General features: G+C 37.6%; 1 protein-coding gene across 1 annotated transcript in view; it reads left to right on the top strand.

The window, feature by feature from the left end:
* The window catches only part of DNTT (DNA nucleotidylexotransferase), a gene marked incomplete at both ends in the record, with an annotated part of 94,944 nt that overhangs the window by 57,171 nt on the left and 19,182 nt on the right, over positions 1 to 18,591 (top strand). The window contains 3 exons of the mRNA XM_082308040.1: positions 1,808 to 1,910; positions 11,139 to 11,402; positions 12,864 to 12,947. Coding sequence (XP_082164166.1) covers positions 1,808 to 1,910; positions 11,139 to 11,402; positions 12,864 to 12,947 — 451 coding nt within the window. The remainder of the gene's footprint in view (positions 1 to 1,807; positions 1,911 to 11,138; positions 11,403 to 12,863; positions 12,948 to 18,591) is intronic.

The following is an 18,591-nucleotide window of genomic DNA, read 5'->3' as shown; positions in this document are numbered from 1 at the left end:
TTATGACACTTTCTGCATCTCTAAGATAGGAATAGTAAATTCCTTCCCTTTGAAAAAAACATTTTGAGACATGTAAGTAAAAAGTGCTATGTAAGAGCTTTGGATTATTATGGTAATTTGAGAGATAATGAATGTCATCCTACAAAATAACTCAGAACGTGTTACATGGAATACTAAATGTTTTTTAACTTCTTGAGTTTGAATTGCTGTTCGGTTTCTAAGCCTAGACTGATGCTTTGTTTGAAACTTCTTTTGAAATCATTTCCACCTGTTTAAGCAGTTTTGACTTTGCTGCAGACACGGCACAATAGTTGCATTGTAGTGAGTTAGACTGCTTGTCAAAAGTAAAACCTAGATTTTCATTTCCTTACATCTTGCTGCTAACGCTGTTCAACTATCCATCAGTTAGATGATTTCCTGTCACGCAAATGGCAGTTGACGTGTCTGCCAATCAGTTCTGTTCCGACAAATTTCCAAGTTTAAAAAATCAGATTCAGTTTTATGCACTAAGAGAATGAACGATTTCATTAAGTACAAAAAAGCAAATCTTTTGTTTTGTATAGTTCCCATTTTCACTGCTTCTATAACAATTCACAAATTCTCTGAATACTGGACGCAGTATTGAACTGAAACACGCCTGAGCTATAACATCATGTACCCTTGTGAACATCAGCAAGAGCAGACTTTTCTCATGAATACATGAAAGAGATTTGGAGATATGCTACACTTAGGTGCCACTGCTCCAGATTTCAGGTGCTTACTCCACCTCCTACATACTGTACCTAGTTGCAGAAATCTCTTCTGCTCCTTTCTCCTTAGTCTGGCCTGATTACAGCCAATAAATAGATATGTATGCAGTACCTGTTGCAGTATTTAGACCAAAATGAAAACCTTGTATTACTTCTGCAATCCTCAGATGAATTGCACTCTAAGATAAGTTTTCAGATGTTCTCAAACATTTTATAATTCTGAAGGGAAACAGTCCGATAGCATGCTTTTGCCTGTTTTCCAATGATAGCTACATCTTAATCTGACTTAGGTTTAACACATTTGGTAAGTGGATGAAAGGCAAGCTGAATGCTTAGACTTAAATGAAGAAAAACAAGAGGTTATGACATCATTTTTCATTAAGAACATTTACGATTAAACTTTGTGCATATGGATTTAATAGTTAAATCCTTAGTGGGTGTAATAAATAAGCTTTAGTCACATTAAGGCTGAACAGTTCTCAAAAACATCAAGCTCAATCTCTGCAAAAAGCATTGTTGTATTTTAAAAGAGAAAAAATGTAAAATACTTGGAGATTTTATGTATACCGTTAAAAGAAACAATAAAATTTTTCATAATCACAATTTTGTTCATTAAAGTGTCTATCAAAAGCTAAAGAAGAACATTTAAGCCTGCAGTAGTCAGACTGGCAAGTTTATCTGCTCTTACTGCACTGGATTCATAATAAGTACTACAATATTTTGATTATGTTTTTTTGTCCAAAGACAACTGAAACCTTCTTTTCTGGGACTTAAGGGGAAGAAAGAGAGAGATGTAACATCACCAAATGGATCTGCGGTATCTAGGTGAACAACAGAGAAAATACATCAAAAAGCTTAAATTATTGCTTAACAAAGAACACTGACAGACCTGATAAAAGAAATAGAAGATTCCATTTTGATTATGTTTCAAGGAACATTGCTGTCACTTTATGCTGCAAACTCTTTTTATGATGCAGCAAAAATATTCTCTTCCAAAGTACTGTGAAATTCAACAGGAGCTTAACTCTTTTAGTCTTCTTGTTATTTATTGCTTCTAGGGGTAAGAAGATTGGCCATGATATAGATTTTTTGATCACCAATCCAGGACCAAGAGAAGATGATGAACTTCTGCATAAAGTTGTTGACTTATGGAAAAAGCAGGTATGAACTAAATAATATTTGGCCAAAAAGGACATATTGTAACAGCACTGAATTAAGCTTAGGTAGCGCTTAAAGAACGTTGACACCTTTTTACATAGGAATAATAAGCTCTTGTTTCTTCTTCTGTCTTTCTAGCCAGCTAAGGTAGTTTTCAACATTTACTACCTGTACTGTTCAAAGGAATTGAGTACATTTCAACAAGTGAAAGGCTAACGCTCTCTCTGAGGTGAATCTCTAAATGCCCCACTGCTAGGTAAAGCCAGCGTTCAGTGCAGATAGTCTGCAGACAATCCTTTTGAATTGATTCTTGCACTATGTACTTTAATTAATGTATAATGGGTTAACAGATGAAAGACATTAAAAACATCCTACCAGACAAAAGCTTATCTGACTGTATAAAGTTATCCATTTCAAGGTGTTCAAAACCTTTCAACTGGCTTCAATGGAAGAGATTCAAACTTGTTTTTTCCTGGTAAAACACAACCTTAGCTGAATTCCTCTTCCTTCAGTTGACTTTCGGTCTTTGAAATGTTAACAGGTTATTATTAATTTTTTAGATTTCTGTGACTTCCATCCTAATTCTGTATGGAAAGTGTATGTATTGAAGTAGATTGCTAGCAGGTATGATTTATCATACTCCAATGAAAAGCAATGAAGCTGTGGCAATTAAGGAGTGCTGAGGAGCTACTCCATTTTTATCTTTTTATTATTTATGTGAAGTTTCTTTCTCAGTCATTCTACTCCCTTTATTCTGAGAAAAGTTGCATTTCTTCTTGGAAGCTGTCCTTTTAGCTTTTTAAGCAGACTTGAACCTTTAGGAAGCCACGTGTGGGTCCTCCAAAAATCATATTTATGATTCAGAAAGGAAAAGTGACGACAGGCTGAGGCTAGAGCCTGCCCCGAGTGCAGCCTTTCATTCCTTCTCCCATTTCATCGCACGCCACTTACATTAATGAGAACAATGGCTGTGATCCGAGAAGTCTGACAACTGCTGAAGCTTTTCAGGTCACTCTGAGCTGCTTTCATTAAATGGAATTGAAAGGAAAGAAATAGAAAATAAATTGTTCTTGCTGATTTTTTTTTTAAGGATAAAATTTGGCAGAAGTGAGTGCAGGGAGAGTATAGGAGGTCAAGGGTGGCCAAGGGTTTGATGAAAAGATTAGGATTCCTCTAGGAATCCCATCATGAAGAAAGTGTCAGAAGGGGAGATGCACAATGGCTATAGAAACCAAACCCAAACAAGCTGGGGATTGTTTAAAGCTATGGACAAATATTTTCTGTGTTCTGTTTGTCCTCCAGAATTTTTATGGCTTATACTACCAGCTATACTGCCTCTCTACTGTGGCAGTTGTAATACACAAGCTTTTACTGGCACTACTGAAAAAAAATCAAAATGCAAAAAAAGAAAGAGAGGAATTATACTCCTCTTGCCTTTTTATAACCTTTGATTTCTAAGGGGGGAGGGGGCAGAATGACACAAAAAACTCCCAAACCTAAAGCACTTTTATACTTTTTGACAGTACACCTGTCGTCTGCTTCACAGCTTTCCACTTTTGTGCTACTGCTTCAAAGCCCAAATTCATCAAAGAACATCACTGAGGTCACGATGCTGACTTCCTCTTGGCAGCTCTTAGCGAAGGATTCTGCAATGTTTAACTTCTGAACTATGGACCTCAGCCTTATTTAAATTGTTTAAAAGGGCCTTTTTCTTAGCTGAAAATTTTAATGTAACAAGATCCTTCCATTGAAAGCTGTTGAAAACTAAGTGGTTAAATCAACACCATCATGCTCTTTGATGCAGCATCACCAGGGATAAATGGGCCAAGGAACACAGAACATAAAGTCTCCATTGAGCTTCAAAGCAGAGTGGCAAAATGGAAAAGCTGCAATGCTGTACACAGGTTATGGTTTTAAAGGTTCCAAAAAGCTTCGTAAAGAAACTAAGAAATTCTGTGGCTTAGAGCTTGGAAGTGTGTGGGCAAACAGGCTGAGCCATCTGTGTCGATGCAGCTTCATTCACATACTGTGTAAAGACTTTTTCATTTTTTTGCTGATAACCTGTATAGCTATATTTAGCACTGTTCCTGTTGTTATATATGTACTTTCAACAAAGGAAGAGGTACCATTACTACAGGTATTCCTGCACTCTTCATTTTTTCCCTTTGTATTCATGTAAGTATAATGTTGCATTTTTCTTTTGGCTTTTAGGAAAATGAGGAATGTAGATACCTGCCTGTGCTTACTTATTTTAGTATATTAGTGGTCTTGTTTAGAGTCTATTATTCACCCTTGCTGAGGTGAACAGGTCAGGAAGGGGAAGGCTTGATGTCCCGTTAAGGTGAATGGTGAGGAGCAAGTAACCGGTCTCACTTTTTCATTTCTGGAAACAGTTTTTTGTAAACAGGGTAGACAGAACAGCAGCACATTCATTATTGAGTGACAGCTGGATTTTAGCAGCAACAAAACCTGTTTCTAAGACAAGATACAGAAACGGTTAAGAGGCTGGAACAAAGAGCTTGGTTTTTTCAGATGAACGCTCTGCCCATAAGGATGCAGAGCTCCTTTGTGAACACGTATTGTCTCACCTTTTCACTCAATGCATTATGAATTTTTTGTTGCATTCTGGCTCAGTTTCAGAAGGAGCTGAGGACATTCTTACCTAAAATAGACTACTGCACGGTGGTTAGAGCACTGGACATGAGAGAACTTGGCTTAAATCGCTTTAGGCAGAGGATGGGGCTGAATCTGATTGTACTGCTTCTGAGCTTATTGCATAAAGTAGGCAGAAGTGTTCCATTTCCTGCTCTGTTTTAAGTGAAGATCCAGGCAGCGGTGGCATTTCTTATGACATTTGATCTTTCTGGTGTGTATTGTACATCTGTATGTGGGTAAGTATGTATGTATATCTCCCTATCTATCTATCTATCTATCTGTCAGTTTATCTTGCTCACCAGTGCAAATGCTTATGACATAGAGAGAGGGAAACATCTTCACTCTCAGACTCCGGTGCTGGTCTGTCCATTGCTGTCAAAACCAGGCTGTTCAGGACATGCCCAGAATTAGACCATTCAGATGTACAGGGAACTTCAAGATGAAAAAGGGACCAAGGCAGCTGTGTGGTTATGCAGCAGCTGCAAAATTCTGTATTGCTGATCAAGCCTTTGATGCCATTTGCTAATGATTCGTCACCCTAACAGGCCTAACTGCTCCCAGGCATCAGTTCCCTGAGCTGTTCCATTTTATAGAATTCCATCTGTCTCACCTAGATAGAGATTTTTCTGAACTGACATGCCTACATCCTATTTTGGATTAGCTATAGGTATTTCACTGAAAAAAAAAAAATCCTGTTTCACATTATTATACCATCTTAGAAGGAAATGAAGAGCAACAACATATATACATTTCAGAAGAACATACTGGATTGCATTTTCAGGTGGTATAAAACGGTTCTACTTATCTTTAAGAGAATTAATCCAGCTACCAATAATTATGAATAATGGCAGCTTGTAACATTAAAAATAGGATAGGATTTCATTTAATTAAAAATGACAAAGAATGCTAATGACTGTATTTGAATTGATTTGTCAGCTATTGATTAAATATTTTTCTAAAAATTCACACTTTTCCTCAGTTTGATCATAGATTTACTCCAATGTCAATGCTATTGATGTGCCAGCACTCAGTCTATTCCAGTAAAAGTGCATAATCATTCTAAAAAGGGAAAATTGTTGTGGGTATTAACATAACTGCCTTAAAAAAATACATTTAGTTTTGATGGTGTTGTAAATTGGAATGACAGAAATGAAAATGCCGACATTTTAAAGCTTGATTTTGTAAACAAGGTCTATAGCACTTTATAGTATATGGATCAAGCTGAAATTTGCAAAGAACTGCAGATTCCCTGACACAGAGTAATGAGAAGGCTGCTGTTTTGCAGCTAGCAGTAGCCAAAACTTCATACAGTCTTCATAGCTGACTGCCCCTTCAGGCAATACTTTTTCAAAATGTACAGAAATGCCATTTCAGCTTTACTTTGCAGGGTGATGGTGATGTCCAGTGCCTAATCAAATTAGGTTAATTGGAAACATTATTGCAATGGATATGACCTGGGCTTTGGCTCCTATTTAAAGGTGACATCCTGCCTTTGAATCAGGTTTCAGCTGCTTGTTGAACTCAGCACTTGTGTAATTGTTGCCCAATTGCATTTTTTTTAAGTGAAGTAAATATTTACAGTGGTCTACATCCTCTCATGCTCTTTCTACTAGTGTTAGAAATTGCTCAGTCAACAAACTATGAAAATACACTACGGAATGACTCACAGGTAGTCCTAAAATATCTTTCTAGTCACACTTGCTAACCATGGCCAACTGCAAATACTTAAAATGTATTCAAGTAGAAGACACAGCCTAGTCAGCAAGGGAAAACAGCAGTAGGAAGGCTCCAATAATGATTTGTTATAACTTCTTCATGATTGCTTGATGTTACATCTCAGGGACCCCAGGAAGTGTTCCCTTTAAGGTCCTAAATACGAAAATAGGATGAGCAAAAAAAGAGAGAAGGGACCCATCTTTAAATGCTGTGGTTTAACAGGCAGAATTTATACTCTTCAAGCAGCTGAGAGATCTCAAAGGGTCTACCTTCAGTAGGTATCCAAAGTGACTTTAGGTAAAGGGAATGTCTTCATTTTCAGCGTGGGCAATGCAGCAAAGACTGACATGTCAAGTTTACCCTGTTTTCATTTACAATTATATATTCCTATAATGAGTTGCAAGCTGGAAAAAATGACTCTGAAAACTAAGTAAAGCTGATGCACAAGAGATCATCTATAAGATGATAACACAGCTAAGTGTTAGAATGAAAATATTGATGAAGCAGAGGATACAGTGTATGACTAAAAGTTAAAAATCAACATCTTAAAAGGCCTGAGGATTTTATGTCAAGGCCATTTCATCTATTACAGACACACAGGTAATACATAATCATATCTTCTCAAAGCCTACAGGCAAAAAATCCAAGTATGGGATACTGGTAGCTATGTGTGACTGTCCCCAGATCTCACTGAGACAAAACACTCCCTAGGAACTTGTCTGCTTGCCTGTGAAGAGAGAAATGACTGCAGGCTGTGATATCTTGCTGGATTTCTCAAGCAATCAGAAGCAAAAATCCTACTAAGACTTCCCACCTACAGTAGGAATTCCATTCCTTTTGTGGTCCATCTAAAGACAGGCTTTAATTCATAATTTCTTGCACCAAAATTGAGGAGATTTCAACTTCATTTGGCTGGGAGTGTTGATCTGCTGGAGGGTAGGAAAGCTCTACAGAGGCACGTGGACAGGCTGGATCAATGGCCCGAGGCCAACTGTATAAGATTCAACAAGGCTAAGTGCTGGGTCCTGCACTTGGGTCACAACAACCCCATGCAGCGCTACAGGCTTGGGGAAGAGTGGCTGGACAGCTGCCTAGTGGAAAAGGACCTGGGCATATTGGTAGACAGCCAGCTGAATATGAGCCAGCAGTGTGCCCAGGAGGCCAAAAAGGCCAACAGCATCCTGGCTTGTATCAGAAATAGTGTGGCCAGCAGGACTGGGGAAGTGATCATCCCCCTGTGCTCGGCACTGGTGAGGCCGCACCTTGAGTACTGTGTTCAGTTTTGGGCCCCTCACTACAAGAAGGACATCGAGGTGCTGGAGCGTGTCCAAAGAAGGGCAACAAAGCTGTTGAAGGGTCTAGAGAACAAGTCCTATGAGGAAAGGCTGAGGGAGCTGGGGTTGTTTAGTCTGGAAAAGAGGAGGCTGAGGGGAGACCTTATTGCTCTCTCCAACTACCTGAAAGGAGGTTGTAGCGAGGTGGGGGTTGGTCTCTTCTCCCTAGTAACGAGTGATAGGAGTAGAGGAAATGGCCTCAAGCTGCGCCAGGGCAGGTTTAGGTTGGATATTAGGAAAAACGTCTTCACTGAAAGGGTGGTCAAGCATTGGAACAAGCTACCCAGGGCAGTGGTTGAGTCTCCATCCCTGGAGGTATTTAAAAGACAGGTAGATGTGGTGCTTGAGGACATGGTTTAGTGGTGGACTTGGCAGTGCTAGGTTTACTGTTGGACTTTATCTTAAAGGTCTTTTCCAACCTGAACGATTCTATGATTCTATGAAAGAGGACACAAACACTGATACAGACTGTGGCAAACGTGCAAAACTGGTGATCTGAGCACACTGTCTACAAACAGCATACAGGTACTGGAAATGTAGGTACTTGGAACTATAAAAGAAGACTTCACCAAAATTTAATCTAGTTAGGATTCTGCCTAGGGAAATAAATTATTTAGATTTGTTCTGGGATATGCTATGTTACGCTCCAAATCTCAAAGAGCAAAAAAGAAAATGAAGCAAAAGATGAGAAAGCACTGATGAAGTAGCTAGAAGATTTTTATAGAGAATGGGAAGAATGTCAGTGCTTAATAAAAGCTTGAAGTAAACAATTAATGATGAATGATCAATGAGATTAAAAGCATTTTTTAGCACTAAAAGCAACAAAATTAACCTGTAGGCAGGCATAGTTTCATCAAAAAGAGTGAGATAATAAGCAGTTATACATTAACATTCAACAGCTGTTTTGAGTCTATATTTGGAAATAGCAAGCATCAGTGCCTTGTGACGTTGGGGTAAAATTAAGAAAAAATTACGATCTGTTTTAAAGATGGATGTGAGACAACACCTGCTAAAATTAAACATTTTCAAATCAGCAGACTTGGAAACTAGTAATCCAAGAGAATGAGCTACATAAGGAGTGTTCTCCTATTAGTTTATAATAAATCTAAATCAGGAAAAATTCCAAAGAAGTGAAAGAATGTCAATGCAAGTCAAATAGTTATCATTAAAAAGATTGGCCCAGTGACCCATAAAACAGCCTGTGACTGATTCCCAGTAAAATAATGGGCTTGTTAATTTGGAACTATCATCAACAAAAACCTGGAGGCTGAAAATATAATAATACCTAACAGCATCTCTTCATGGAAATCATATCTTAAGTGTTTTTGTTATGCTTTTTTTGGTCAGAATTATAGCTTTGAGCGATAGAAGTAATTTTATTGCTGTGAAGTATTCTCCAAGGTATTTAACATATTATCATGTAAAGTTATCACACTTGCACTCTATAAAAGAAATAATCAAAACCTGGTGTTTAATATGGAGATATTCTTCCAAAAATCAGTTCATTGTCACCTGTGTTCGTAAGAGGTCTGACCAGGAGACCATTAGAGTTAGCCGTCAACAGCCATCAAATAAAACCACTATTATACACTCCCAGTTCAATTTTGCAATTTAAAGAAAAAAAAAACAAACAAACACAAAACTAATATGATTCTTTACCATATATTAAGGGATATGTTAACTAAAAGTCAGGAGCTATTCTTGACCATGCTTTTTTATGGTGAGACTAGTATAAGAAATCCTAGTCCAGAGGAAGGAGAATGTGTAAACATTTGAAGGACTTCAAGGGAGAGACAAAAAATTGATCCAAGGACCTAAAGAAATCCTGATGATGGAAATTTTAAGAAACTGAGTCTATTCAGCTCATCAGTAACAAATCTGAGAAGTGGGTTTGATCAATGTGTAGGTTTAAAGAAAGAGAGAGATATGAGGAGATATGAAAAGATGTCACAGTTGTAGTCTTGTTGATCTTGCAGATGAAAATTAATGAGCTTATCTAGTCAGAACGTGAGGTTAGGAAGTTCAGCTTAGTAGTTTTCCTTCTACCAATAACAATTAAACACCTGATAGACTATGAAGAAAGTGGTTTATGCGCTATCGTTGCTAACCTTTATAACAAAGTTAAATTTCTTTTGGAAAGGCAAATCTCAGAAGTCTCTACTGTGTTTGAAATCAGGAGCTCAGAGGAGGCAGTCACAATGGCCTCCTATATTTTATGAACCTATAAAAGCTAAATTAAGGCTGAGCGTACCAGGACTTAGGCACACATCTATGTTTTCATCATGTGGAACCACTCTCAGCAAGTGGAATCTTTTTGCCAGCTGAGCCCTCCTGCTAGAGATGGCTTCAGTGACACTGGGCATTGTTATATCATTATGCATCAAGCTCCATTTCTATTCTGAAGGCTCAATGATGACTGAAGGAAGTGGTGTGATGGACAGTATCTGCTTTGTTTCTTTGTTATTGTCTTTGACGTTTTGTATTCTTTAAAAAGGATATACTGGGCAGCAGAGAGAGGGACGGTGTTCCTTGTCTTGTCCCACGTGCTGTGCTGTGCTTTGGGTGATGGGAGGTTTTCTGGCTGGTGAGGGGACATTGCACTTTACCTGAGGGCAGCTGAACATGCAGAGCTCTAAGAAGCTTTGGGAGTGCAGAGTAAGTCTGAGATGTTCAGGAGATCAGTAGGCTTGGAAGCTGCCTAGAAATGCAAAGAACAGGCACAAAGGCAGTCCTGAGGAATGACAGAAAGATGCTTTTCCTAAAGGCCTAGAGGGGATAGTGAAGAGTTTACTTCAACCCCAGGAGCCATTGAAAGGTTGCTGGCTACAGAGCAAGGCTGGAAGAAAGCACTACCTCTTTCCACCCAGCCCTTCCTACAGTGCTGGATTAGAAGGAATTAATTTACAACACTCTGTTACTTCCATTTTTCTCACTCTGAGTGTTCTTTATTATAAAAATAAAATCTTGTTTATGCTTTAATAAAATCTGGCTCTTGAGGTTCAATAGTTTTTGGTGCACTCCCTTCAAACAAAAGGCATGGACAGGGCCATTCCGTGTCTCTGGAGACTCCAGACCTTGTCACAAGGAAATCTCACACAACAGACACAATCCAAATGCTCTGTTTGGAATCTGTCAGCAAGACTGTGCCCTGGACTAATCTGTTTTTCTAGATGTCTGTCACGTGGGAAAGCATCAATCCCTACTCAGAAGTTTCTGTTATCAGCTACAAAAGGCTTAGGAAGAAAGGATGGAGGGGAAGAATTGCAAATATTGTCTTCTTAATACAGGGCAGGACATCGCCCCTATCAGATGACTACCACTGCAGATTTCTCTCAAAGGATCTGGTAATATTTTTCCAAAAGTTGCAGCTGTTTCTTTTCTCTGCTTAGCTCAGATTTGGCCCTGCACAGTTCTGTGTTTACTGAAACTGCATTTTACATGAATTTTTTAATACAACTGTCTAGAAACTCTGGAATTACAGTAAAACCGGTCCAGCAATTCAATGTGAGCAATGTCTTCTCTTTAGGGCTTACTCCTCTATTGTGATGTCATTGAATCAACATTTGTAAAAGAACAGCTACCAAGCAGAAAAGTTGATGCCATGGATAATTTTCAGAAGTGTTTTGCAATTTTAAAATTGTATCAGCCAAGAGTAGACAACAGCAGTTACAACACATCAAAAAACTTTGATACGGCCGAAGTCAAAGACTGGAAGGCAATCCGTGTAGATCTGGTCATAACCCCCTTTGAGCAATATGCATATGCTCTGTTGGGCTGGACAGGCTCCAGGGTAAGTAACCACAACAGTCTATGTTTTTTTAGCATTGCTAACCTATTTTTGCTCTTGCAGAACCATTCATAGTTCATGGATTTTTTAAAAATGTTCCTTCTCTCCACACATCACATTTCATGCTGTCATCAACCCGTGGTCATAGGTTGGAGCTGATGAACTAATCACTGACATTTACTGATGTCTCTCTAGAGGAGTTAACATCTATTTTCCTTGAAACTTAATGTTTAGGTTCATGGACTGAAGAACAAGATTTTCAGTCTGTTGCGCTGTGTTTTTATATTATACTAGTGTTAACAAGCAATTTAATTCGTTACTGAGTAGAGAGATGATTTGGTGTCACAGAATTTTACAGGGAATTAAACATTTGAGGAAGAGATGTTCTGAATTGGAACTTAATTTGTTTGGTTGGAAATTGAAAACAATTTGACATATTTCTTTTTGGATTAGATAAAACGTTTTCTTTCAGTTGTATTTTAATTGAGTGTTTTAAATTGTAAAAAATTGAAAAAATTGAAAATTTACACATCAGTTTTGAACTAGAATAAAATATGTTTTGATTCATATTTTAATAAGTTAAGAAAACTTGAACTGATAGCTACTTTCACAATAGACACTGTAGTTAGTGGGTATAATATAAAATAGTACAATATTTTCAAAATAAAAAATTCTGTCTAAATGCAAACTCAACACTGAAATGATTAATCTTTTTCCAGACAGAATTATTTTTTAATCTGTTCTACATGCTTGCCTTCTGATGTTCATTTTCTTAGGGAGTGATTACATGGTATAATGGAGAACTCCTAAGCCTGCTCTGAATGATCTTTTTGTTGTGCTAGAAGCAGTACAGGTGCATTGTCACTCTGTTCTACTTGGTTAATTGGAAGCAGGATGTTTTAGACCAGGCAAAATGCTGAAACTGATGTATTCTCCTGCTGAGCTGATGTGTTACTTCAGTCACTTTTCTGTTTTGAGATAATAAAATGTATTTATTTGGACCTTGGATTAAGTCTTGTAGACTTCAGGGTCCTTCTTATTCTGGAAGTGTTTGGCTACTTAAAAGCCCTTCTCTCAACCCTGTAGGTGGGTGTCCACACTAAAAATGCACTTTGTGAGGCCCTTTGGTTAAGTAGGCAATGACTCTATCTTTCTCTGCCTCACTCAGCTCCTACCCCCTGTCGAGATAATTCACCCACAGACTGTGGGAGCCCATCATAGGCTGTACATAAGCTTACTTTCTTGTACAGTACCCAACTATTCTCAGACTAACCAACTGAAATGATGGAACATTGCCTATCAAAACATTGTCCTTTCAGATGATCCATTTTTTCAGCCTATTCTCTTTTAATAGAGGTAATTTTTACATGTTCATTTATTATTTGGTTTGGTGTTGGAGCTCTTATACAAAGGATAAGAATTTTGAGTTGTCAGAATTGCTCATATTTGCTCTACCTTTCACAGCAATTTGGACGTGATTTGCGGAGGTATGCTACTCATGAAAGGAAGATGATATTGGATAACCATGCCTTATATGACAGGAGAAAGGTACTGTTTATTCTCAGAAATAAAACTATTGTGTTTTTTATTTCTGAGTATGCATTTTCATTTTATTTTTGATATTCAAGTATATAGAATATTTTAGTTTGGTTCTCTATCTATTATGTGCTAAAACAGTCCCACCTTCACAAGATTTAGTTTCACTGACAGAGCCTGATTAAATCTGAACAAGTAAATTCGGAAATCTTTTTTGGTATTGCCGAGGTAATTTCTGAAATTTAATAAGAAACATACGTTAGACAACAGTGTTTGGAAGGAATTGTGCAACCTTCACCAAACTGAGAATAACTCATCTGCAAGTATTTGAAAAAACTATTTTACTGTCCCAGAATGAAAGGTCATTTCTGTGTCACAGGCACAATTTCAACAGGGCTTTTGTGGACATTTCAAAGGAAGAAAAGATATTAAGTGGTACAGGCTCAACTAGAAGTCCTGAGGAAGTTTTTGTAGGGTATGATACTAATTGGAGATCAGGGATCACCCTGCTTTAAAAGCCCTGCATTCAGAAGTCCATGTGGGGTTCTGTTTAGTCAGGCTTGCTAGTCTTGGTAGTAATTGGTTGTATTTCTGGTCTAAATGCTCTTGGCTGCAGTGATACTAATCCCTGCATTTATCTGGCTTAATGTCTGTATTTGTATTAGGCCATTTTAATAATAAGCAAAAATCAATATGGAAGATGTTTATTGATGTCATTATAGGGGAAGGCAAAAGTACCGTGTCAAGATTTTACATTAATCTTTCTTATATATTCCTTGTAGAACAGAGACTGCTTTTAGCATCTCTGCTTACATGCAGCATTGTCTCATTGTTTGTGAGACGCAGCAGTGATCTAAGCCCGCACTCCATTTCAGCTGTCTCCATATGTTCTTGTCAGGCTCAGACGCTATAGCATCCTCAGTTCACATAGAAACCTGGGGAAATGATCAGACTAATGATCCATTTAGTCAAATATCCTGTCTCCAACAATTGTCAATACTAGATGCTTCAGAAGAGAATATAAAATCACGTAATAGATAAATATGCTATCAAATATCTAAAGGGGGATGCTTATTCACAAACTCAGGGATGATGTCAGTATCTTTCTGCCTGTCTTTTATATTTTGAAAGCATTTAAAATATAAACTCTTTGCGTCAACATAATATAGCAAATGTTATTATCTGCAAGTTAATACGTGCGCTGCTAAATAGCTTTTTGGATGTAACAGATAACTGCACTAGGGACATACAAAGAATTTAAGAAATGCCAGTGTTATTTTTTGTGTGCAGAAAAATTTGCCTGCCTGGCGTACAAGTATATATCATTAAATCTAATTCTTTTACGCAGAACACTGATGCATTCAGTGATGCAAATTGGACACTGTTCATTCATGAACAGCATCAATCAGTATTATTTTTTCCTTATTCTGTTTAAGCTTTATGTCTGATGTACCATTCAAATCCTTCTGGGAAAGAAAATGTGAGTTTCCATGTGAATTTCACTGGACTAGCCCGGATGTTTTACAGATAAATGATAAGTTTATCTTCACAGTGCCCTCTGGGAAGAAAGATGCTCTTGTCTTCCTAAGTTTTCAAGTAAAGAACTGAGGCAGAGAAAGATTTAAGGCTCTAAAAATCCATTGCAGTTTGGCCTGAATTTTCCCCTGTTGAGTATCTGCCTGAGGACTTTGAAAAATACATAGAACTGTGTATATCCATCACGTTTCCCAAAGTCATCAGCTGTAGCTGTAACTGAATTTCCAGACCTTCTACATGTCAACTTACATTTCGTCACTGCACTGCCCAAAAAACAAAGAAGAATTAGTGGGAGGACTGAGAAGGAAGATTTAAATATTTTTGCTTATTACTTATTATGATGCAGGAATTCTATGACAAGGGAAAAAAAAAAAAATCCATGCCTTCAGGGCAAATTTCAACTGTCTTGGCCATGAAGTCCTTAAACTAGGACTTCCATACCTCAAATGAATGACATGAATGGATCAAATGTCCCTTTCTGCTGGGAACTCTGTTTGCTTTCAAATGTTTCCCCCCTCCAAAATAATATCTAAGTCTGCCTTTTCTCATTTAATCCCAGACACAGACAGTTTACCTCCAAATTTTATTTTCTGCTGCAAAACACAGACGTACTACTGATTTCAAAACAAGAAGCCATGACAGTCTGTTGACACAGCAGAATACTGTTCTTGCCTCTGCTGCATTCTCAGAAATCGCTAAATTACATTAGCTGAAATTTTCCACAAAGAAAGAAAATTCTAAGGCAGCTATGCAATATGAAAAATTTCAGACCAGGCAGCACTGAAGTTATAATCAACTTAAAACAGGATCTTCTATGAAGTAGTGCCATTCTAACAAGAAGCAGGGAGACACCACCATCCATCCGTGTGTTCCCCACCCCAGCTTCTAAGTATTCTACTATTTATAATCTAATGTGTTAAATTCAAAATTTTTTTTCTTATTTTTAACTTTGCAATTTTGTATTAAATTATTCCCATAAAGGACATTTTGAACAAAAAGCCTTCCACACTGCCACCCAGTGTGTAATAAAGTCAAGAATGTGTGTAATACAGCAATGGTGTCTGTAACTGTGAAACTTGAGGTGACGACCCATAGTGGGAGAGGAGAAGTTTGCAGTAAGTTGTGTGGCTGCCAAGGTTGATTAATTTTTAGGGTCATCAGGTCAGTAAGCTTAAAATCAGTGATGAAAATAATTAGTAACTTTAGTGCTGTTTCAGGGAATGTATGCCCAAATCGTGAAATTTTTAGGGTTTTTTTTCTTAGTTTAATTATAAAGACTAGAGAATCTTCTTTACTGTCATTCTAGTGCTTCTATTTAAAAACATTCGACTGGGGGGGAACACTAAAAACATGGATGTTTTATCTGTACCGTCTTTTAAATTTGGGTTGGAACATGAACATATGTATTTCATAAGGACATTTTTCTTTGTGGTAGCAAATCTTCCTTTCTCAAAGGAAAGCTTTCTCAAAGCTAAAAACAATCAGGAAGCAGGTATCCTTGTACAAGCTGCTCAAGATCCCTCAACACAACCTTAATTAAGGTTAGTTAGGCACCATAGATAAAAACTGAATCACATCTTTTCCATGTTTCTCTCCTTGTTTGCTGAAGAGAGGTTACCTGATGTCACTGGCTCTGTCCAGGCAGACAAACTTCCATGCATGACTCCGTAACCGTCACTGGGGTATAATTCAGGAGCTGGACCAAATCCTTTCTGCTTCATTGTTATTCTTCTATTACTCTGTGTGTGTGTACAGCAAAAGGGTCAGGGAGAGGGAAACTAATACTTGATCAAACCTGATGAAGAGCAAATCCTTTCTTTGAAAACACCTGCCTGTCATCATTTAAAATTTTGCAAGCTGGTATAAGAAGTTAATAAACCGTGCTATAGGAAATATACTTTGATTTTTTTTTTTTTAATGGAATGTAACAGTGCCTGTAAAAGAGTGTCTTTCATTATAAAAGACAACAGTTTCCTGGTTTGCTCTACATTCCAATATATAATTTTGTATACTTTATTCTTCTATATTAATATTTATCAGCCCTTTGGCACTGTGGCCCACTGCCTGAAATGTGACGGGTGTCAGAGAATCCCAGATTCCAGCGTTCAAGGGGTTGCATCGGGAGAGAGTCCTGGTTACTTTAATGTATTTCCAAAGGGATTCTGACAGGAATACAGAGTGTTAACACAGAAGTTAGGAATCAATTACATAGCTTTGCAGAGGGAAACAAAAGGAACAGATATTTCCTCCAGGGACTCATTACAAAGTTACACTGTGAAATTATTCCTCAGTCTTGATTTTTTTTTTTCCTAGTGTGAATCTTTTTCATGTATTTGTGGGTTTTGGAAGACAGTGTGCAACTACCAAACTAATGATTTTTTCAGTTCTGTAATGAAAAGGACATTTTGTAGATCTTCCTTTGGTAGGAAAATTGTGACAACAAAAATTGAAAATTTACTACCAATTATTTGTCAGCCTCTTTTTCATAAAAAGATGAGTGGATATCCAAATCTGTGCCTCTTTAGAACTGTGTCCTAAAGCTATGGAAATCAGCACTTGTATATACTAACTTGAAGTATGAACTTTCTGTGATTTACATCAGCTGGAGATCAAACCTTACAATGATTCCCACACTCATGGAATGAAGGAGTTCATTGATCAGCCATCAGGAAGAAAGAGAAATTGTATATTCCTCGTGTCTTATATTATTCTTGCTGTTGCACTGGTTACAAATGGCACGACACAGTTAGGAACCAGGCCAATAAAATTCTCACTGTAAAACTTTCCTGATTCATGAATGAACAATATGCTCTCTAAGTAAAGTAGAAGTGCTTTTGCAAAAAAGAATTTCATTTTTCTGTGTGAACCATGTCAGGTTAGCTGACAATAGGCTCTTCCTTAGAAAAATTAAGGTTTTTAAGCTGGAAACCCTGGCATCACTGGTTGTTTTTACACTCCTCTGTGTTGGATTGGGGGTCATTTATCCCTTAATTCACTATAAAGAATTCTTGGTTACAACATGCATTGTGTCTAGACTTAATCAGGAGCTAATAAAAGTGTAAGCACTGACCTGTTATGTATTTATGTAACTTGGTCATCAGTCCACTGTCTGAACTGCAGCTTTTAGTCTGCATGTATATATACAGTTTGCCACATACTGAGATTTGAAGGGCACTTTCTTTGCAATGATTAAAAGTTTGTGAGGTACTAGGGCAGTCATTAGCAAGTTTTGACAACATCCTGACAGCTTTTAATTGGGTGAAATGGAGAGAAAACTAGTGAATCTGACTAAAGAAGATATAGCTCTAAACCCTTTTTATTTTTAAACACTTGTCTTTAAGCTGAATAACTATCATCTGCTTGCATGAGAATGTAACAGATGTGTGATTTACTTTCACTTTAATGTTTTATTATTTTTAAAGTTATTTTTAAAGTGGCTGGCAAACCACAGGCTTTCTATTCTTAAAGGAGTAGCTGTCCTTGAAGTATGAGTGCTTCTCCCCTTTTACAGGGTCAGCAACCTGGAATAAGATTCAGGAACCGCAAAGGTTGTTGGTTGCTCCTTTACCAAACTCTGGCACTGTTAGCTAGAGTAGAGCATCCTTGTCATGCAGAAGGGCACTTTGGAGAGTGTCTGAAGCTGGACTCTATGATATTGGATTTTTGCACTCTTCACCAAGAGGGTGGGTAAGACTTAATGTGGAACGACTGTTCTCCCATGAAATGGCTCTCAGACTCAAGTGTATGCTTTTCTTCAGTAAGAATATTACTTAAGGAAAAACTTCCTCATTCTCCAGAGTATAAAATGTTATGGTCCAGTCGGCTTATAAACTTACCATCATCTTTAACTTTGAAGTTTGCTCCACCACAAATATAACATCTTATTATCTGTCTGTAGTCTTCATGCCTTTACTTTGTCTCTATGATTAATCTCATCCAAGTCTCCAGTTCTTCTTAATTTGACATAGTTTCATTCAGTTTTGTAGACTCCAATAGCTTTGTAGACTCCAATGTTGCTGCCTGCTTCCTCCTGGGTACTATTAATACCACTTCAAAATCCAGGGAAAGACTGTAAAAAGGGTGGCTACAACTTAGTGGTGTAAAATGTCAGTTTGAGAAG

Source organism: Platalea leucorodia, assembly GCF_965183815.1.
Source record: "Platalea leucorodia genome assembly, chromosome: 4".
Classification (NCBI taxonomy): Eukaryota; Metazoa; Chordata; class Aves; order Pelecaniformes; family Threskiornithidae; genus Platalea; species Platalea leucorodia.
Note: the sequence above shows the minus strand (reverse complement) of the source record. Positions and strands in the feature narration are given on the sequence as shown.